This window comes from Euwallacea fornicatus, chromosome 31 (assembly GCF_040115645.1).
Source record: "Euwallacea fornicatus isolate EFF26 chromosome 31, ASM4011564v1, whole genome shotgun sequence".
NCBI classification, from domain to species: Eukaryota; Metazoa; Arthropoda; class Insecta; order Coleoptera; family Curculionidae; genus Euwallacea; species Euwallacea fornicatus.
The window spans coordinates 2,375,723-2,398,616 of NC_089571.1; the positions used below are offsets into that span (position 1 = coordinate 2,375,723).

At 34.7% G+C, this 22,894-nt stretch overlaps 1 protein-coding gene across 6 annotated transcripts in view; it reads right to left on the reverse strand.

The window, feature by feature from the left end:
• Window positions 1–22,894, reverse strand: part of LOC136348108 (uncharacterized protein CG45076-like) — a 97,142-nt gene that overhangs the window by 71,827 nt on the left and 2,421 nt on the right. For all 6 annotated transcript variants that reach the window (XM_066298692.1, XM_066298693.1, XM_066298689.1 and 3 more), the window contains exons 2-3: window positions 9,842–9,886; window positions 4,531–4,728 (exon numbers count right to left, since the gene is read on the reverse strand). In XM_066298692.1, the coding sequence (XP_066154789.1) occupies window positions 4,531–4,728; window positions 9,842–9,886 (243 nt within the window). The remainder of the gene's footprint in view (window positions 1–4,530; window positions 4,729–9,841; window positions 9,887–22,894) is intronic.

Sequence of the window (22,894 nt, forward strand, 5' to 3'; positions counted from 1 at the left end):
TTACCGTAAAACCCCTTCATTGGCGCCATTTCCTTTGTTTACATCTGGCTAAGATTTTCAACTCAAAACAATGCAAATTTCATAAAACATAATAGTTTTGAACGTCGTTGAACATGTCGACTTTTGTCTCGGGAAACAACTATTTGCGAGAAGTATTGATTTTCTGTTACCATTTGAAGAAGCCCGTTGCAGAAGCGCATCGAATGCTTGTCGGACCTTACGGTGAGCATGCTCTCGGTAAATCACAGTGCTTCAAGACAGCGAATCGCAAACCTCGTTGGACGAAGACGAAAATGAAGTTCAAACGCCACTGCAACTCGCAGATCAATCAGATGTGACACGAGAAGCCGTCTCCTTGCGTTTGAAAGCCTTGGAAAGGATCCAGAAGATGGGAATCTGGGTTCCACGTGAAATGAATGAAAGACAGAAGGAAAACCGAAAGACCACTTGTGAAATTCTGCATGCCAAGAATAAAATAAACTTATATCTCCGTCGAATTGAGGCTAGTGATGAAAAGTGTATATATTTTGAAAATCCTAAGAGTAGAAGATCATGAGTAAGTCCACGCGAACCATCGACTGCGAGGCCAAATCGTAATGGGCGCAACACGATCCTGTGTGTGCGATCAGAAGGGCGTGACCTATTACGAGCTGCTACAACCTGGCGAAATCGTTAATACTGAACGCTATCAACAACCAATCATCAATTCGAATCGAGCTTTGCGTGAAAAGCGACCAGAATAGCAAAATAGGCAGCACAAAGCGATTTTGCTTCAAGACAATGTCCCATCACACATTGAAAAATAGGAAACAGGAAAAGGAACCGATGGAGGCGTTTTACACATAAAAATTAAAATACTTTCGCATGCGGCTTACTCTCCAGACTTGGCTCCGTTCGATTATTACTTAGTTGCATCTATGGGAGGTCTGGCTGAGCAACGTTTCAGTCATTATGAAAATGTACGAAAATGGCTGATTTGCATCAAAATAAAGACAATTTTTTTGGTGTGGCCTCCAGAAATTATCAGACAGGTGCCAGAAATATATACATGGTTACCGATGGGCAATATCCCGAACAGGGCGTTTTTTTTTTATCATTTTCGGGCAATAAACGTGCATTTCCTGAACAAACATTCCGGTTTCATATTTACATACCTGGTAAATGTACCCAGGAAATGCCTCTCATACACCAACACCTACTTGAGGCCTTTTTTGGTCGTTCTTTCTAAATTAATAAAACCATCCGCCATCATTTAATTCCAGAGCTTGACAATCCATCACCTTAAAATTTCCAGCAAATTCTTGACATAGTTTCAAGTTATTGAAACCTCCTCCGTTAAATTAAAACACATCTGGAATCTTCTATTTTCATAACGATTTCAAGGTCAAATATTCCATCATAAATCGCCGAAAAGGCCCAAAATAGAACTTGAAGAGGCGGATTTCGTTCTTGTTACTTACCATTCAGCAGGCATATTTAACAATACTACTGAACAACGATATTAAATGATGACGGACAGTTATATGAAAATATTGGCTGATCTAGAAAGCTATTATTTCACAAGGGGTTACAGGCATAATTACCACACTAATGTAGATATTAATAGTTTGCTGAAATTACGTTAATTGGTGGATATTAGACCACTGACTAAACTGTCTAATTTGTTTTGATTTCTAAGAGCTTGTGTGTATGTAGGTGTTCGCCGGGTGTTCTCTAGACCTCGCACTAACGAATGCTGAAGTATTTCAGTTGTTGACCCATTTAGAACAGCATTTAGCGGCTTCAACCGTAAACATCCCTAGGGATGTATTGCCAAACGGCAGCATACCTACGTTATCTTGACCTCGGCTGAAAGCCTGACCTTTGCAATTAATCTATTATGTTTCAATGCTTCTCGAAAGCAAATCAAAAATTGAAATGTGAAAAATCCTCTGCTCCTCGATATCGACTCAATGCAATTTAAATTCAATCATGTTTTTTATCTACAATAAGAAACACGTGCCTCTTTGCAGTTCTTTGTACTCAATACGCATAAAGAGGGTGCACGTGCTAGATTATAATAAGTGTCAAGGAAGCGTTAATGTAGTTATCAAAATGCGGAGCTTCCACATTTTACTCCGAAAAGTGCAACCATGTCAAGGGCTGTAGGAAGTTAAAAGGGTCTTTCAAATGAGGGGTAAACGACACTAAACAATAAAACGTGCATGGGGTGGGAAAAGGACGGGGATGGAGTTTTTCAAATTATCCTCCTTTTGAGATTTTAACGTGTTTCGGTTGCTTTTATATTCCTATTGAAATTCACCCGCCGCGATAAATAGTTTGGCATGTATTGAGATGGAAATACCTGAAGATTATGTTGGTCTAACAGTCGTAGGGGGTGTCAATTTGAAAGGTCTCCATTAGTTCGAGATAATTGTTTTTTATCGTCAGAATACGTCGATTTTCTTATCGAGAGGGAAAAATTTTCATGTAGAATTCACTGCGTCTCTTTCGACCCTTTAGCTCCCAGAGCCATCCTATCAAATATCTGAAATGGTAAAGGGGGTTAAGTGACACATCATGTTAAAAGGGCTTTTCATTCCCTACATTTCGGCACCTCATTTGTTACATTTGACTGTTGCATTATCAAGTTAGGCGTCTTTGATCATCCTAAATTTATTTTTTGCCATTAGCGAGTGTTTCGATGGCGTTGGAACTTAACGCTTTTTCATTCAAACGTATTTTACCATGGGGATATTGTTGTAATAAACTTTTGCATAAGCGTTTCAAATGATAAAACAAATCATTTTTCCTTATCGTTGATCTATAAAAAAAATGCACGTTCAAATTTGGATTTTCTATTTTTAACACTTTTAGTTTATTAGATATTCAAAATGTTCTTCATTATTTTTCAAAGAACAATAAACCATATTTTGAGTCTTCCCTGGCATTTTCGAATGCCGCTTCCGGAACAACTCCGCTTACCTCTATGGCTCTTCTTTTCAAATCGTCAATATTATCAGGCTGGGTTTTGTAAGCAACTGATTTTATACATGACCCCGTAAAAAATAATCTAACGGCGTTAAGCCTGGTGATCTTGCAGACCATTCCATCAGTTCCCTTCTACTAATGCATTTTTCATTTCAGTCACGAAATCGGTTATCCAGCCATTCTCGTACTGGGCGAAAATCATGCGATTGAGCTCCGTCTTACTGAACATATTTTTGCCCTTCTTGCAAAATGTGTCCACCAGTTTGATCGTCCAAATGAGCTCTTATTAATGGATCAATTGCGTTTTCGAGTCGGTTTAAGTACAGCTTTCCAGCTAAGGTTTTCTCAGTAAACACAAGTCCTATAACGGCATTTTCGAGAATATAGGCACAAAATATTAATTATTTCTGGCCACTGTGTAGTACTATTTTTAAGAACGTAGGGGGTTTCGTCACTCTAATGTTGGCAGTTCTGTTTATTGACCCGGCCGTTAAGAAACGCGAGCATTCACGTTCGCGTTTGATTTGTATAAGGCATGAAAAATGATTATTTTCAAAAATTTATATAATAAACGAATATTTTACATAAATTCTAAACTATTAAAGATATTGATTAATACGGGAGTACTCTTTTATTTGAAGTTCAGTTTTTTGAAATAATTACATTTTTCATATATTTTATTTTCAAGTAATGCGTGGAGAATCTCAAATTTGATTCTCTTGCGTCGATGAAGGGCACCCTGTGCATTAACATAAAACGAATAATTATAATGCAAGGTTCAATCATATTTTCAAATTTAGGTATTTTTTTTAGTGTAGTAAGTACCTATTTGGTCTTCTGTGTATAATTTAGTGTTCATTTAATATTACAGATTTAACAATTTGAGTTTTGCGTTTGCACAGATTATTGCGTAGTGGACTTAGAGCTAATTTTTCTTACTATTGTTTCAAAACAGTGTAAAAATAGTTACCGATGCAATATATTTGGTTTTGTATAGCTACTAAACATTTACAACAGTGGTTAATAATTACGAATCAAGTCCAAAAATAGTATAAAAATGTTAAAGCGCAGGCGCTGATGAAGAGGATAGGAAGCACGATGAGATAAACTCAAAAAAATCTTCCATATATAGGAAAAAATATGTTTTAGCAATCTTAGGTTAGAAGCACAGTAATAACGAAGATATTTTCAGTACCTTCTGCCATATCTAATTCGTGGTTAAACTATAGCATGGATATAACTATAATATGAATCGTCAAAATAACTAAAGTAATAGTTAAAAAATTCTGATACTCAAAACCTGCTGTTAAACCATGTAATTATGAATTCATAAAAAAGTAAATGAAGAAACACAATATATAAAAAATATTTAAAATTAGAAAAACTGTAGTAGTATGTATATTTTGTTTGTAAATTACTCTGACCTAGCCTGAGAGGTTGATAGGTATATTTGTCGAAGTCCGAACTCTACTAGTATTACTCAACTAAACTGTAAATATAGCCAGAAAAGGTATTGAAAATACCCTGATCCTTTGAAAAAATCTCAAACATAAAACTTACCACAGCCGAGTCCGAGTTGAGGTACCGGTTGACCGCCGAATAGCCAACACTGGGGCGGACTTTACGCTCGATCCAGTCGTACTCGCGATGCAGCACGGAAGGGGTAGTTGACCACACCCTAGGGGGTGAAGTTACCACCGTCAACCTTTTGTGCCCCACATACGGAACGATTCGGTCGTAAGAGTGCACGATATGAACCTGAAAGGAAATCACAATTCTCGAATCTTCATAGTACCAAACTAAAAGAAGATTATTGCCACATGAGTATTTACTGTCAGAAAGTGTCCTTAAAATTTCATTGAAAAATAAATTTTAACTTTTAATCATCAGCAGGTTCACTTATGGACTTTAACAAAGCATTTGACACCGTCTAGAACAGTGGTGTACTTGACGATAGAAATTTCAAACGAGAAAATACCTATTTCGTATTATCAACAACCTACTGGAAAACAGAAAACGAAAAGTATGTGTTAGCGACACTGTTTCTGTCCCGTTTTCACGTAAACCAGGGCTCCCACCGGGATTGCCGCTTTCACCTTTTCTTTATAAAGTATGCGGTCACGATATGAGGACAGTCCCAGAAGTACCCGATTTTTTGTTACAAATTCACGTACATTACAAAGACACAACCTTAAAAGCTTTATGTGTAAAGTTTGAGAATGGTACTACGTCGATTTGCATTTGTTTTGGAGCGGTTTTTAGTGAACGCTTTTAGAGATTATGAGAACATGGGAACAATGGGTCATCTGTGTGACGCAATACTCTTCTTTAAAAGGTCTTAGTCCATCCATCAAAGCGGAGGTAGATTTTACTCTGGAGGAATCTGGTCCTTCGTTAACAACTCTACAATATCAAGTGGCAGAATTTGAACGCAATCATACGAGCTGTCGAGACGAATTCTGCAGTGGTCGATCCAATGACACTCCAGATCTGATCATTCCAGAAATTGTTGTGAAAACCAGCTAAACTGTGCTGGAAGACTGTCAGCTAAAATTGCACGAGTTAGCAGACATGATAAGCTTCTCAAAGAGTATTGGACATGGCATTTTGACCGAAGAATTGGACATGGAAAAGCTGCGCACAAGACGGGTGCCGTGATTACTCACAATTGAACAAAAACACCACCGTGAGTATGGTTTAAGAGGGAGTGTTAGGCAAAGTTTCGCGGCAATAAAGCCGAATTTTTGTGTCGATTCATAACCATGGATAAAAAATGGATCCATTACTTCACATCTGAAAAGGACGAGCAATGAAAACAGCGAACTCAAAGGGGAGCGTCGGCGCCAAACAAGGCGAAAACGGTTCCATCTGCTGGAAAGCCGGGGAAGTTAGTTTTTTTGGAATGCACGTGAGATAATTTTTACTGACTATCTCTATAAAGGAAAAACAGCAAACAGAGAATATTATGAACATTTTTTGCAGCATGTGAGCTAAAAAGTGAGGAAAAACCGACCGCATTTGGCGAAAAAGAAAGTCTTGTTCAGCAAGACAACACACCGGTTCACATTTGCGTCATAGCGATGGCTAAAATAAATCATCTTGATTTCGGACTTTTCCCTCACCCACGCTATTCGCCAGATTTGGCCCCCTCGGATTAGTTTCCACTTCCAAAACTTGCCAATGTGTTTCGGTGGAAAGAGATTTCCCAGTAATGAAGAAGTGGAGTGTAAGGTTCATACCTATTTTGAAGCTTGTTACCACGAGCAGGGTATAGAAGTCACAGAACATGGCTAGGAAAAGTGTGTGATCCGCAGGGGGGAGTATATTAAAAAATAATGTAGTGCATTCCATTTTTCTGTTAGTAAGTGTTAGGTCGGGTACTTCTGGAATATCCTCGTATAAACAAACATGACTTAAACTATATAACATTACGTATCTTGTAATACGTTGACGATACCGCACTTACTGTATATGACAAAACCACAGCAAGAGCGGTCGAAAGACTTCAGACTATAACGAAGAACATAATGGCACAGTTCCATAAAGACAGACTAAAACTAAATGCTATAACAAAAAATTTCACTGTCGATTTGGCTAAAACCTTAAATAAGATCGCATTTATTCTAATACATAACCGTTAATTCCAACAGGAAACTGGACCCACACATATTGCAACTGTGAATGTCCATCACATGGATTTCCTGGAAGATGGACAGGAAACCACTCGGGATGTCCTTGAATGACGTGTTCTCCGGCTATAGCCCTGCTAAGATTTTTTTTGTTTGGAACTACACCAAAAGCCTGATGATTTATACGCAGGCGCTTAGCCTTGAATGAAAGTTTTCCCGAAATAATTAATAATTCCCTTAAAATTTAAAATAATTATGACGTTATTTTATACCAAAATGAAGAAAATTGAATTATCTTTCGTTCTATATCAAAAAACCGCACCATACTGTTTGAAAAAATCAAAAACATTGAAATTGAAAAGGTGATTACAATTAAAGTTGTTATTGTGAACACCTGGTGTGTATTTTTGGCAAAATGGATATTCGTGCCTGCTAAGGTGTTCTTATATGACAATTCGTCGTAAACTATCAAAGTTTAACCCAAGTTAACTGCGACATAATTTTTTTGAGGCACTGCAAATGTCCAAAATTTCTTTGTTAAGCTTTGAGTCACTGTACCCTCCGGTAAAAAAAATCTAGGAATTAACACAGGATCCAGAGAGGATTCTATTACGTGAAAAAAACGTAGGTGGTCCATTAAAAAAAATTACACTCAATGACACGACGCTTTGTCGGGCCACCCTGTAGGGTTGTCGTTAATTTCAAAATTTACCTACATCGGCCTCACATAGATCCCCATAATTGATTTTTTTCTGATATCGCAAATAAACTCTTAGGAGTCCGAATGGCTGTTAAATGGACACCCTGTATTCACGTAGAGGAATGAAATTCAGTGGCGCCGAGTGTGCTCGAATAGAGCCGCGGAGATATACAGTATAATGCATCGCAAAGGAAAATAAGAACGTATTATTATTTTCAACAATGCATAGAGGAGATAATGTAAATAGTACAAAAGGAAAACCTGAAATAATTCACCAATATAACGAAACAAAAAGAGGAGTGGACGTGGTGGATAAACTGCGTGAACAATATATTACTGCTCGAGGGACAAGAATTTAGTACCATTTAAACATAATATTTCAACGATGTTGCCAACCTACGATAATTGAAATATGGAGATTAAGATATAAAAAATTCCTCTTTTCGTTTACGCAATTTACTTCTCCCTAATTTCCTTTGTCATTCACCAGGGGGAAAGGCATAAAATAAAGTGAGCTCTTATATTAATTAGCATCTAATTAAAACAATCATTGAGACGATCATTAGGAGAAAGGCCCATTCGAGATTTAACGTTAACTCAATAATGTAAGACATTTTTGCCAACATAATTTTTTTCATAAAAAGTATGTTTTTCATTTGTGAGCTTTGATATTAACTATTTAAACTTTTTCGCCATTTATTTACAGAAAATCTATATATTTGGGTCTACATGTAGAACTGTTTAGTTGGAGGAATTAGAAATTTCATTAGCTAAATTGAATTGCGGCATGAAAATCGCGAATGTTTGTGTAATTTTTTGTTCATGAAAAAATTCTGAATCAAAATTGTTAGTTATCTCTACTTTTTTGGTGTTGCTATCCTTCTGCTGTTAAGGAGTCTATCTCAATTTACTATAGCGATAATGGTAATTTGGTAGTAACAAATTTTTCGAAAATTCAAGATAAACACACAACTGCATAAAGTAAATGTAGATAAGGTACGTCTTGGACACCTGCTGTGCATTTTAATACCGGCGGATCTCATTAGGAGCTTTCGTTCACTACTAAACTCCTAAAAATATTCTCGTGTTGGCAAAATATCAAACAGAGTTTTATGGGCACAGCCTTTGATATATCGGCCTAATTTCAGAAAATGGTTTAATGTCGTTATTTGACTTGACTTTTGGAAAGAGAACGTGGTTTTTGATCTTGATATTGCAATCATATCTACATATGTTCGATGCAAACTAATTTTTCTATGAATGCCCTCGAAATATGAAAAAAACACAGTTACGAAGTTAGTACGAAAAATCGTGGATTTCAGCGACAGCTACTACGACTTGAATTAGCGAGAGCAAAATATTTTCGTAGTAAAAGTATAGATATATGTAGGAAATATGTACGTAAATAAACAACTCTTCTCGCGAGGACGTCATTTGGCCATTGGTCAAATCGTCCAAGACATAAGATTTACCCTGTATCGACTTCTAGACCCGTATAGATGAAATATTCAAGATCCCACTGTTGAAGAAATCCTATAAGATACGACATCTTGCTTATCCGATGTCAAGTTGTCGAAGTTCAACGCTTCACAGCTAAAGGACATAAAAAGAACGTATATTCTTCGGGCATAAGAGTTACCCTATGGTAAATTCTTAAATATTAAAGTCAAAGTGTCCAAAAATGCTTAACCTGTACAAATCTTCAAAGCAAAAATACACTCTCGTCCAGCTCAAATTCTTTTAAGAATTAACATCTTTAGGACATAACAAGAATTTTTTCCTCACCCGCCCTATCCGCCAGATTTAGCCCTCTCAGATTATTTTTCATTTTCAAATTTGAAAAAATCACTCGATGGGGGGAGATTTGCCAATAATGAAGAGGTCCAACATTCGAAGCTCACTATAAACAGAATTTACATATAAGTCATGAAATATCGCTGGAAAAAGCGCTCCAACCTCGAGAGAACCTATGTTGAGAAATAATGTGATATTTTTCATTTTTTTTTTCTTTAAGTGTTGGGCCGGGTACTTCTAGAACTATCCTCATACGTAACGTTGGTCTTGTCTGGTAGAAGCAATTGGACACCCAACCATTTGATGGAATATAATATGAGTTTTTTCTAAGTCATGAGATTGATATAAAATTTCATTCAACATTGAACGTATTGTGTCGATTCTGAAAAACGTAATGAGTTTTGCTAGATGCTGCCTTGGTGTTGGTATCCTGTTTTTGAATACGAAGTGAACAAAATGGCATTTAGCGCGTTGCTAGGAATTGAGTAATTGACTTCTATTATATTCAAATTTTAACATTAAAATAACTAACAGAATTATTGTATATTGTAACAAAACAAAATCGAGTAGATGCACAGGGTTGCCAAACCATAATTTTTTGCGTAAATTTCGACGGACAGTGTAACAAACAAATACTCATGCGACTCATATTATGCGAGCAGCTATTACAGTCCACAAAAATTTAAGCCCGAATTTGACATATTTTCGATGTATATTATAACTCACAAAAAAACTAACTAAAACTTACCTTCCCCAAACCCGGAAGAATCCTCACTTGACGGGAAGGCTCGTACTGCACGAAGGAAGACCATAGGAAACAAAAGAAAGGATAAGTTAGTTATGTATATGAAAAAATATTTACAACAATTAATAACTTATAAAAAAAATTATTAAAAAAAAAATTTATCGTCAACAAATTTGAGGGTGTATTTGCACATACATTCATAGTGAGACCGGTAATGAATTATGAACATACCAAAAAAGAAGAAGGGAAAAATTAATGAGCAGCTATTATTTAAAGAAAAAAACAAACAAAAACACACAAGTGTTAGTAGAAAGGAAGAAAAAAATGTGGAAACGTTGGGGATTTGGTGGCAACCGGGAATGAGAGCTATCTCCAATAAAACTAAATGGTAATTTTCCGATATTTATTTGGGAAAAATACAAAACAAATAATTTAGGTAAATCTACAATACAAAAATATATGCATTTTTCATTTAAATTGATCGCAGTATACAGGTTGGTTAAGAAAATAAGTATTGTTTTATCCAATAAGTAATTATCATTATTTATCAGTAGAAACTAAATACAAATGGGGACATATCGATTAGTAGGTAAATAAAATTAATAAAAGAGGGGTCTTAGACGCGGTAAGACCAATGACGGTAAGAGGTACCCCCAGGCAAATTACCGCTCGTGGTAGAGCTGTAGCTCGAGTGGTACCCTCCAGGACCATCCCCGCGGCTACGGGAAGACCTCTCGGAGGTGTAAGAGTATCCACCAGGTCCTCCAGTGGAGGTGCGAGTGACGCTCTCCACGGTACTAGAAGAGCGTACCTGAGGGCGAGAGAAGGGGTCGCCGGAGCGATTCGAAGAGTCGGAGCTGTAAGAGTAGGAGTAGACCTCTTCTGCCTGCCTGTTTCTACGATTGGGAGAGTCGGTCACCACATAATGACGGGGAGTCTAGGAAAAGAAAGCGTGTTGATAGGGGATGTTTGTATGGAATAGATACGTTAGTTTATTGCCAAGTGTTGTTAAAAGCTGTAGAAGAATTAGTCGTTAAGAAACCATAAAAAAGTCATTGTCAGAAGATGACCCCGAGACGTAAAAGTTACCGAGATGTGACCGAACTATGACAATAGGGCCAAAAACTACCTATATGCACGTGTGAACTTTTTAGTCAGAGCGTACTATTTGAGACAAGTTATGAACTTAATTTTCTTTTAATAAAGTTCATAAAGATGAATTTCCTCGTTACCAGACTGAACAATTACGCTCTATAATTTAATGTGTGTCGAGGGTAAATATTTATGGTGACGTATTGGAAGTAATGTTGTGCCTATAGGGCGTTTCTAATGTGGTGTATATGAAGAACAAGTTTTTAAAATTCGAAAAATCACTTATTAATTTTTTTGCCCGAGGCTTGATTCCATTGGTGAACTATAATGATTTGACAAAACCATTTCTAAGCACGGCGAGGATCTCGGGAATGATTAGAGATTCGTGTTAGTCTGAAAAGTAAATGAGAAACTGTAAATCAAAGATGTGAGGCGTCGAAATGTAACTTGGTTGTACTTAAAATTTAAGTGCCAATCTGACATAAAAGTGTAGTCCAAACGTCGAATATTTAGTAAAATTAAGCATAAATTAATCACATTTTCAAAAAAAATTAAAGTCATTTTCAGTTAGTAAGTTGCATGCATTTAGCACTTTCAAATTATATATATCTATCCTTATTTAACTGCATCAATGAATGGAACGAGGATTCACAAAAGAAATCATGTGGAATATGATATGAATGCATATCACTTATAAAAAAGAAAAGTTTGGGAAAACTAGAATTAAACGGCAGATCATAAGAACAACGAGTATCGGAGTTGGGTATAAAATTTATCATATTTTCAGTTTTCGAAAAGAATAAAATTACTTACTCTCATTACTTATTACTACTTAGTTACTGACAACAGATCAAGTTGATAGCGATCAAATTTTGGGGACTACCAACAAACGTGTATCTTTGTGAAAATATGAAGGTATCTTAAAGAAGGGAGGTATAATTAAGCGAAGAACATAATTTGTATTATAATTAGAATTTCTATGAATATCCATCTATTTCTATAAAAGCCAAGCCAAGTGAAGTCAGGCAAAAGTCAAATCAAGAAATGTCGATGACGAAGCATCTATGTGTATTTTTATATTTGAATATAAAAAATGAAGACGATCGGTTTGATTATAATACAAATATGAACATCACAAAATTCAGAAACCATAAGTATTCCACCGAAATAAAGCATAAATTAGTCCCATTTTTCATTTTTTTTTTAAGTCTAAAAATCTAGTTAAATTTTTTTTTTTTCAATTAAATATTTTTTTTATAAAAAAAAAATAATTTAAATTTTTCGTAATATCAATAGAGGCAACTATGAATATATTTTCACCAGAGCAAGTAACTAGAACAGTTTTACCAGAACTACAAATTGAACGGATATTTTTCAAGTAATATTCGATATGATTTCACTTCAACTTTTATTGGAATGAAAAGAGATGTGTTATTTGTAGAAACGTTTGATCTCCAAAGTTATCTCAAGTGACATAAAGATATCAAGTTTTCAGACTTCCTACGACTTTTCAAAAAGTTACCTAATCAACCTGAATACGATATAAACTCGAATTTTCTTGAATGAAATATCTATAGATATTTGTGGATATCTATGGTGGCTTTTAGAAATAGGTTCTTCAATGGTCACTATGTTACGAGTTATAACTGTCAGTTAACAATTAACCGACAGATAAAATGCTTGTCAAGGTGATGGTAAGCTTGACCAAAAATTGGGATAAGGACAGCTATACAAAACGCTTCCATAAATGATAGAAACGCTTTGACTCGTGGTTACCCCTCATTATAAGTTACTTCATATGCAGTTTAATAAAACGTTGATAAATCGGTCCCCAGCCTCCAGTTCCTTTGAGTAAAATTAGAGATGAAATCTCTGCATAATGTCCTCAATGATAGTTGTCAGAGTGCAATAGGAGTTTCGACTTCTGAAATCGCATTATATCTCCATTTAACTAAACGAAATTGATTTTTTAGTTATTTTGAGTTTATCTTAGCATTTTTCCATATTCAGAAACCCATTTACTCTTAAACTGATTTTTGTATTTATGCATTACTTTATAGACATTTTGAATACTTTTAGAATAATGATTTACATAGTGAATGAATAAACTGCCTTTAAATTAGATTCGCCTTAATGCAATTCCTGATAGATAATCTCCGGAGCTGCGTGAAATGAAGAGTGCACACTCAAAATAACGTTAATTTTTGTTACTCAAAATCGATAATTTTTGAAACAACTTTGTAATAATAAGTATTGTGTCAGATGGGCTAAAACACTAGGAAGCAAATTTTTACGTCAAAAAACCTAGGCCAGTTTGGTTGATATTAAATAAAATTTTAAATTGCTGGTAGTATTGAGGTTCTCGGTACTAAAAAACTTAGCACCTTTAAATAGCACTATTTAACTCAAATTAAGCTCAATATGTCCCCTTTTCTATAACGCACTTTCGGTATTTTAGTGCCATTTGAAATCGAAACCCTCTCCCCTCGGAAAATAAATTAAAATTTCCGTATTTCATTTTACATGTCGTTTATTCCAATTTGGACCAAATGTAAATAACAATTGCCAATGTGCATAACGACAAATAAAAACAAGAAGTAATAATCTACAAAGCTCAGAAGCAATATAAGCGTAATTTTTTCCAAACATAACATCGACTATCACAATATTATTATTAAGGACCAAATTATTATTGTGCTGTTAAGTTTAACATAAAGCTAATTCCCACAAGAACGATTAATGCTACATTTCAAAGTTGCCTTAAAAATTAGCTTGATATTGAGTTTAACGGCAGATTAACAATTTGGCCCTAACTGGAATAAGTAGTGCTAATGCTATAAAATTGCGCGAGTATATAAAGTTATGCAACATCCTGTACTAACTAAAAAAGTAAATATTTGCTATGTCTACCAAACTTTAATCAAAAGCGCACCTTGTGCCTGTGAGTACATATTAAAACGCAAATTTTGACCAAAAGAACGTTATGACTTCCACCCTGAAAGGTAAATAAATTAAACAGAATAGGCTTTGCCCATAATTGAAAACGAACTGAAATAAAAACTTTATTTCCAGAACTAGGAGCATTCTTCTAAATAGGTCAAGTATAATCTGAGAGAGAAACTGACCTAATTTAAAGCATTCCGAATTATCACCATGATTTCAATTCTGGAAATCCTGGAATTGCCGGTTATTAACTTAAAAGTTTTCTCACAACTCGTAACAAACTAAACAGAGCGAGAAATGGGCTATTTAATGGGCAAAATATAAAGCTTTTTTTTATGATTAATCGTTTTTTAATTAGTTTCATAAGCCGGTGTTATTTCATTCCTTTATTAAGTAACAAATGATGTAGAAGCCATAACTAATCTTTTAAAGCCCTACATTTTTGCTTGTTTGTATGATAGGGATTTTGATTACCACACAGGTGGCAAATCAGAATACGCAAGCATCTTCCTTTTGTACGGTAAATTCGGACACTCTGCCACTTTATGTAAACGTGGCAACAAGACATCCATACTATCAGAGGGGTTAGGAGCGAGTTCTCTCCTCATGATATCAGTGAAAATTTTCTCCCTGTTTTGGTCCCTAGCTGACATATAGGGCTTGACGGGTTCCAGATGCGCTTTAGGCTTAATTTTGGCCCGTTCTTCAGGATGGAGAATGGACCGTCTTTCGGGCCTTTTGGGTTCTTCGCCTTTGGCTGGTCGCTTGCCGAAAGCGGTGACAGGGTCGGGTACCAGGCTGGGCCTTGGGACGAACGGTACTTTTTCCCATGGGATCTCACGTTTCTGGAACAAGCATGGCATATGTCAGTGACCGTTCGTCCCAATTCCAGACTGAGGGTGGTAAAGGTCTACGAAAACTGAAAGGAGGATTATACCCGCACTATGCGGGTCATATTTAGTTAAACTTTAATGAAGGGTTGCACAAAATTACTCAGTTTACTACAGAATTGTAATTTTATCGTCGGTCGATATAATTGGACTAAAGCGAAACGTTCAGAATCGAAAATATTAATGCGATAAAGAATTAAGGGCCGAATTTATTAATGCTTTGTGAACCTTCATAAAAAGCTAATTTCAATAGAAACGTTTGAAATAGAGAATTGGTGATATTCTTGGTTGATTTGTCGATGTTAACATGAACGTCACGTTAATACATTGGAGCTAAATTGGTACGTGTTTTTAATTTAAACATAAACCCAACAGTAAAAAAGACGGCTCACTAGTTAATGTGGAAAAAATATGTATTGAAGATCTATTTCTGCTATATTATTATTCGCAAATGATAAAATTGGTTTTTAATTGATTCTTAAGACCGAAAAAATAATTCCAAAAATATTTATTTCTTTTTTTTTCCATAAAATAGCGATAATATTTTTTTGGTGTCTTGTAGCAGTTCACTCCAAACGTATTGTGGGGCGAGTTGATTTCTTTGAATAAACCTTCTTACTTTTTATTTTTGCTTGTATAAATTACGAAGAAAAGAGAAATTTGTCTTGCTGTATCGTTAAAGAGTTCACGTTTTCTTTGAATAAAATAGAAAATAAAAATAAATTAAATTAAATCCATTTTTTTGCAACCACTATAAATTTTACATTTCATATTATTTTTTAATTTATTATCATAGATACTTTCCGTTGCACTCAAAAAATGTTATTCTTCATAATAAATAGCAGAAAAAAAGTTGTTGGAACGCCGGTTTTTTGTCACTTAGTTTATGTAGAGATTTTCTCTTGGGAAATTTCGGTCGGAAAGTTCTCTAGTACCGTACAAATGAAAACTGGGACATTATACGTATAATCGTTATAAAATTAGTTATTCAGTGAGAAGCGAAAGATTGGAACAAAAATTAAATAAAATCTGAAAGGTAGCGGCAAAAATTCCTCTGACGTTGCCAAGTTAATTTCAAAATGCTCAAATTTTGGAAAAAACTTTGGAGCTTTTATTTAATCAAATTTATAAGCAATTTCGCGTTTTGTAATTTAGTTATTTACTTAATATTCACTCTTTCTATTTCCGCGTAAAGGCTATAAATTCTAAACTTAAGCTATTTCATGCAGAAAGTAAATCATCTGTTCAATTAAATATCGTTCTCACAGATATTACATCACTTCTTGCTTTTCAATTATTGTTTTTAAATGAATTTATACTGCATATTTGATGAGTTTTCATAAATATTTCATAATAATATGTCTTTTTGAGATAAAATCTGTCATGTATATGTATATATATGTATATATATAATAAAAATTTACTAAAACGTCAATAGTTATAAACAAATTAAAGTAGAATCAAATTAAGTTGTCAACTTGTTTTCTCTTATATTTTGGTAACGAACAAACCGATATTTAAATTTTGACATATTAGTTAAACTTTTGTCATTAAGTGGATAAAAAAGAAAACATTTTACATTAAAAAATTTATTATGTAACGTACGTTGCAAATTTTAATTCAATTTTGTATTGTGATTATAATTGGTCGGCCTCGATTCAAAGAGCTCGTAGAAACTCGATAAAATTTTGCTCCCTAGCGATAAAAAAAGTTGCTAATGAAACTCTTACATTCAATGAAACCAAATTTCGCAGAAATTGTAATCTTATTTTATGACGATATGTGTAAACTGGATTTTCTTTCACTTCTAGCTTTAAAAGTCATTATTATAGGGTGTGCTGCATGATTATAGAATACGTTTTTGCGTCTTTTTCTAAAAATAGTTGAATAAGAGATCCATAATGACCCGCATATAACTCTTTATTTGTCTCTCAAGCTAATCGACCAATGGTCGTGATAGCTTCGTCCAAAAGTCAACCGCCTTCTTCAGTGAAGATATTGAAATCTAAAGAAAACCAGCGATGATTTTTGTAAATATGTTGAAGCTCGGTAAAAAGGCGTAGCACTAATCTGCACCACTTGTTCCTTCAACTTTTCTAGTAAAAAAATCAGGTTTCTATCGAAACACGATTAAAAACCGGAACGTCAAGGACAGCAGTCCTCATTTATCGGTAATTTTTAAAACATCCGAAAAGGATCTGAGAAAACAAGTGTAGGTCCCAGTCGTTTTTATAGATATTGAGAATGATAATTTGACGTTTTATAGATCGATTTAAACAGCTCAGAAACCACCTACAAGCCAAGGGTGAAGCAAGAACTGGCATAACCAAGAGGCACCATGTGCAAATAAAGAGTCATAGTTCAGGATCTTTTTTCTTTTAATACCTAACCTTTGCCCCTCTTTCTACTAATTGGATCTAAGATTCAGTTTTTTTTAGTTAAAATATCAATTACATGGAGTGATGTCTATCACGTTGAAAACTTTGAATACATGTATGATACTGACCCTTTCAAAATCTATTACCCGTTTTTATATGGTCTTTATTCCATAATTTAGCCGATCACTATGCGAGAGATAAATTTAAAAAATAGTGAGTTGATGAGTAGATAGAAACGCTTGATAAGATTAAACAATAGCTAAATTCCATTTAGTGAGGTAATTCTGCATCCCTCCTCTCGTGCAAAGTTAGGTAAAAATGTTGAGTTTGATTTGGCCAGAATCGCACGATTTCTCGGACATGATGCCGGCACCGGCTGTCGATTGATAGACTCATAAGACGTACCTAGTTGATCTTTTGAACAACTGACGGTACCTGCTAACGTTCCAGTTCTTGAGCAGCTGACATTAATGTTAAATAAGTTAACTAAGCAACTCAGTTAAAAAAAAAAAAACTACAACTTTTCAGGAGAGAGTTAAATCAAATTCAGTCTTAAAAAGCGTCGTAATTATACAGTTTTCGTAGATCTTTAGATAATAATGCACTTATATAGAGTGGTCCAATGCCTGAATGCGTTGTTACAGAAAAAATTCGGTTTATAAATATGTTTTTCTTCAAGGCTGGACCACCCTTTGGCAAGCAGGGAACTAAAAATAACGATCAGCCAGGAATTGGGACAAACCAGCACACAACAGTTAAATGAAAGTGTATCGTTTTAAGGAAACCAGGGCTTATTTTTAGCCACACTTATTCGCGGCGTATTGAATTTTTGTCGAAAAACCTAGATATGCTAAATTCCCAATGCAGAATGATTTATCAAATAAAATTGCAATACATTGAATCTACGTAGGAGGTGTAACACACATTGAGATATCCATATACGAAATTGAGCAAAACTTTACTGCTAATAAATTATTTATGATATTCTTTTATTGCGACAACGTTATCAATTCATAACAAGTTATAAAATCCTATTTCTTCCGCCACCCACACGCCTATCACTCCGGTGTTACAAGAGTTTCACATTTAAAAAAAGTTATGATGCTCTAAAGTAACTCGAAACGTCTGCATGGTAAATTTTTTCTTGGCGTGGGTAATGGGACGTCGCCTAAAGGCCTGTGACGAAACGATAAATTTAACCCCGATTAGTCCCTAGATCCATTTTAAACGAGCCCTATGGGAGCTCTAAGGTTTCCTTAACCTAGATCAACGTGAATGACGCCTAATATAAAATTCAGGCTGCGTCATTGTCGCCGTCACATAGAAATGGCTCCAAATGGAAACGGATGGATGATAATTTACACATGAGGATTTCGGGTAACGGTTGTGAGGATAATGTCAATTGGATGTGCTCCCGTCGTAGGTTGCTTATTGTCCTGGAAAGTGGAGCTTTTTGGTTCCGTTAAGGAAATATTATTTCGTTTGCATTTTAGAACGGAAGGGTTACATCTACCCAAAAGAATTAGCTGTAGAAAATGGTAATGTGACCCCAGAGTTATCGGCTTGTGCAAGACCTCACAATACCAAAGAGATGTCTGATGAAATGGCTCCTACGAAGTAATGGATGTCCTAAATTTGCGTTAAATATCGCCAAAAATGAAGGAACTCTTAAAAAAACAAAAATTGTACATGAAAATTTAAATCCTTACATCTCAGCAATGAGTTATTTACTGACTTACATTTATACCGTGCGGTTCCCAGCTCTACCACCCCCTTTCTCCACTCCCCCCTTGCCTTTTTAACACTTTTTCTTAAATTCTAAATTCATATTTTTTTCAAATCATTAAAAATCCACCAGTAGCTTTTCAGGTTGACTTGGGAAAAGTAAAACGACCCCTGCGAATTAACATCCCGTAGATGCAAGTAAATATTCATTTGATACTAGTCATGTCAAAAATTTTAAATAAACGTATCTTATGACAATTTGTAGGAGTCCTATGTACAAGAAAAAACCGAGGACCTCGTATACAAGGTGATTTTTTAGCTTACCGTCGAAGTGAGGCAGATGAAAGGTGAACTCATTTATGAGAAAAAATCTTCACATAAACCCATGTCCGAGTCCAGTTATTCAAGGATTTAAAGGACTTAAAAGTTTTCTGCATATTAGCTGTTTATTAGTAAAAATTACACAAATGAGACAGTTAAAAGTGAAAGTATCAGAACAGTTGCTCAAAATACCCTCTTTCTGCAAGAATTCTTGCTTCATCGTGACGAAATAATGAGTTTTTTACACGAAATAACATATCTGGACGATTTCTTACGTTAGTAACAGTCATCTGTATTCTATGTAACAACAGTTTTATCGCGTTAATTGTCACTTGGTACACGATCTGTCTCATGTGATCCCATAAATACAATTCCAAAGGATTTAAATCGGGAGATCACAATGGCTGTAAAACTAGACGGGCATTACTAATTATTCAAGTCCTCTAAATCCTTAAATAATTGAAACGGGATATATGTCTTTACGAAGTTTTCTCTTTAAGTGATCTCACATTTCATCTGCCTCACTTTAACGGTGAGCAACAAAATCATCTTGTATACCTGTTTTTGGCACATTCGCAATATTCAATTTTCACATATTGTGAGGCTCTTTAAATATTATTAATTACTTTTATATTTTCCATATCAGTTACAGGACCCCGGAGTTAGGAACTTTCCATTCAAAAATCCCCGGTATCTAGGGATTGCTAATTTCTACAGTTCTAGTCGATTGCACGCTATCAAAATGCTGATTTTGAAATGGGGTGATTTAAGGAATTCCTATCCTTGAAGTTGCTGTTCACATTGCTTTCTAACAAAATCGAAAATATTTTACTTCCCAGAGGCTGCTACAAGTGATTAAGTTAAAAACTTCTAAATATATACGGTGTGTCGGAAAATTAGCGTAAATAATTTTAATGGGGTATTCCATGTGAAATCTATACGGGTAAAGAGTCACATGCGCACGCAGTGAATGTATTTGTTTCTCATCGCGACTAGAACGTTTGAGATATTGATGTGACCCTATCGGAAAAATAAACAGAAATTGTTTTTTTTTGGGTCCTCTTAAAATTTTTAACATTAAAATTTTGCAAAATCCTGCAGTATAGAGATTTCATTCTTAATCTGCAGTTTATATATTCATCTTTCAATTTTCACTCGTAAACCTCAATGATCATAAACGATAATAGCAATTTATGCTAAAAAATGTCTTCATCATGAATTAAATTTAGAAGCAATTAACAATGGAGAAAGATTTAATTAAGCATTGAGTAAGCACCTTGAGTAGTTGCTATAATGATAGCAACTCTAATTACAAACTGAAGTTTAAGAAACACATTTGTACAATTTAGACTCTCAGTTGGAATTCTTTGATGCAAATTGAAGAGAACTAGGTTGGCACTTTTTGCTTATAGCTACTAGTAAGTTTAATGTCCTAGTTGAATTATAGCTTAATCAGACTATAATCAAAACTGGAAACAAATCTAATCTAATCTAATCTAGTTCAAATGTCCCGTATTTTGCTTACAAAAAAAAAAAAAAAAAAAAAAAACTCCTCACCATCGATTTTTAATCCTACTGAAAACTGCCATTTGCGTTAAATCCCGGCAATAGAAAATAAGAAACTTCTAGGCGAATTAAATTGTCACATCGTATGATATATTGACTTTCCCATCGAATTAGAATTTCATCAATCTTTGGGAAAATGAAATTTTAGATTTTCGATTTATCTGCGGATTTAGAAGAGTGTGATAAAGGAGCGCAGTTCGAGAGGGTTAAGTGAACCATCTGATAAATTGTCATTTTTACAAACGCTTGCTGAAAAAATATATTTATAGCAAAAACCTTTATGACGAAGACGATTTTAACATAATTTGTAAATCAAAATTGATCCTACAAACGGGGAATTTCAAATTTTGATGCTTTTGACTGAACCTTCTCCAATCTAATTATTCAGGAAAGCATAATAGGTGTATGTTGGGTTTAACTAATTTCCATAAACAGATCACTGCTCATTTTGGCATCGTTTGCGTGAACTAAGTTCTATCAAGTGAAATATTATTCTATATTATTATGCGCTCTATTTCCAAATATGCTCGCGGATGGAAAGCGTTTCCATTATTTCGTATTGGTTTGGAACAGTGAGAATATGAATTTGAAAGCAAATGTAATACCTTTAGGGCAGAGCAACCAAATAGTCGATACCCTTATTCTCAATCTGAAATAAAGATAGTATCCACTAGTGAGATGAGGTCATTTTACATTCATGAATAGAAAAGTGACCCTAAGGTGATACTCATGATCAACATCCACGAGGTAATTGGAAAATGTTTACCGAAGAGATTTCAATAATCGAAATTAGTCTCTTAATATTATCTAAAAACGACAGTATTACCCATCTCCTTGGCTGATTATGTATTTTACATAGTTTCTCTAAAATCTCAACTTTAAAGTTTATTATTAGTTCAGAATATGGGGTCTTTTAATGAAACCAAATTATTTTAAGATAATCGTATTGTCCCTCAGAAAGTTCCTTAACTACGTAAGTAGAAGGGTAGAAATTAGAGTTTATGAAGTATTCATCTAGAAGATTCATATTTATTACACTAATATTGTATATATTTAGCAATGGAAACACATGTAACTCTTTGAAGTCGTCATAGAATATTCCAGAGAAGCAACCAAATTCCTCTAATTAATATTTATTTACGACGCTATAATGATAAAGTCGTGCTCAAGTGTAATGAAGTTCACCATCTCTTGCCGAAACGAAACTTCGTGCACATTCTAAAGGAATTAAAACGATGAAAGATGTTGGAAAATGTAAAAATCTCAAACTAATAAAAAGATATAGAAGTGTTAATGGCATGATCATAGCCAAGCGGCACTTGCTCTTTACCATTGGTACCCTACGTACCGAAGAGGACAAATTTGGAAAAAGAGGTTTTGAACAAATGCGCTATGATCCTAGAAGTTTTATTCTATTTTAGAGACTTTTAATCCTGTATCAAATTTTCTCATTTTACTTTTACTAAACGAAGTCATCACTCGCAACTTAGAGCAGTAATCTGCAGTATTGCAATTATCCGGAGTAATAGCATAAGTGCATCACACTTATCGATAATAATTATTACGGGACAGGGTGTTTTCTAAAAACTGCATGATTTTATTTTCATATTTTGTAATGACGTAATTGTATTGATTTCAATATTTCGCACTTCCAAAAAGGAAATGATACTTTGGTCAACTTCACATTCATGTAACCTAAACTGAAAAAGGCTTTAGCGTGCTCGTGCTTAACTTACATTCCTTTAAATATCCAAAAAATTATCGATAATTTTCGTTTTATTTACTATAATATCGCTGATAATGTCGTTTACATGCCAAACTTGATATTGCAGAAATAAATATTTTTCGACTTCTAAGATCAGAAATATTCACGTGAGCCTAAATATTAATTAGATATTTGGTAATGGAATCTTGGCAAATTCGACTGATAGGTAAAATCCCGGATGAAATATCCGGTTGAAGAGAATCCAGTAGCGGACTCATTAACAAAGCTTAAGATGCGATAAAAAGGATGCAATCTTTCAGGGTCCTGTTTGTCGACTGTTCCAAAGTTTCGTGTGAACTTCTTTGCTGGATGGGTTGTAGTTAATCTGGAGCACTAAACTTAAAATTGTCTTATTGATGAGGCTTCCAGGAGAATG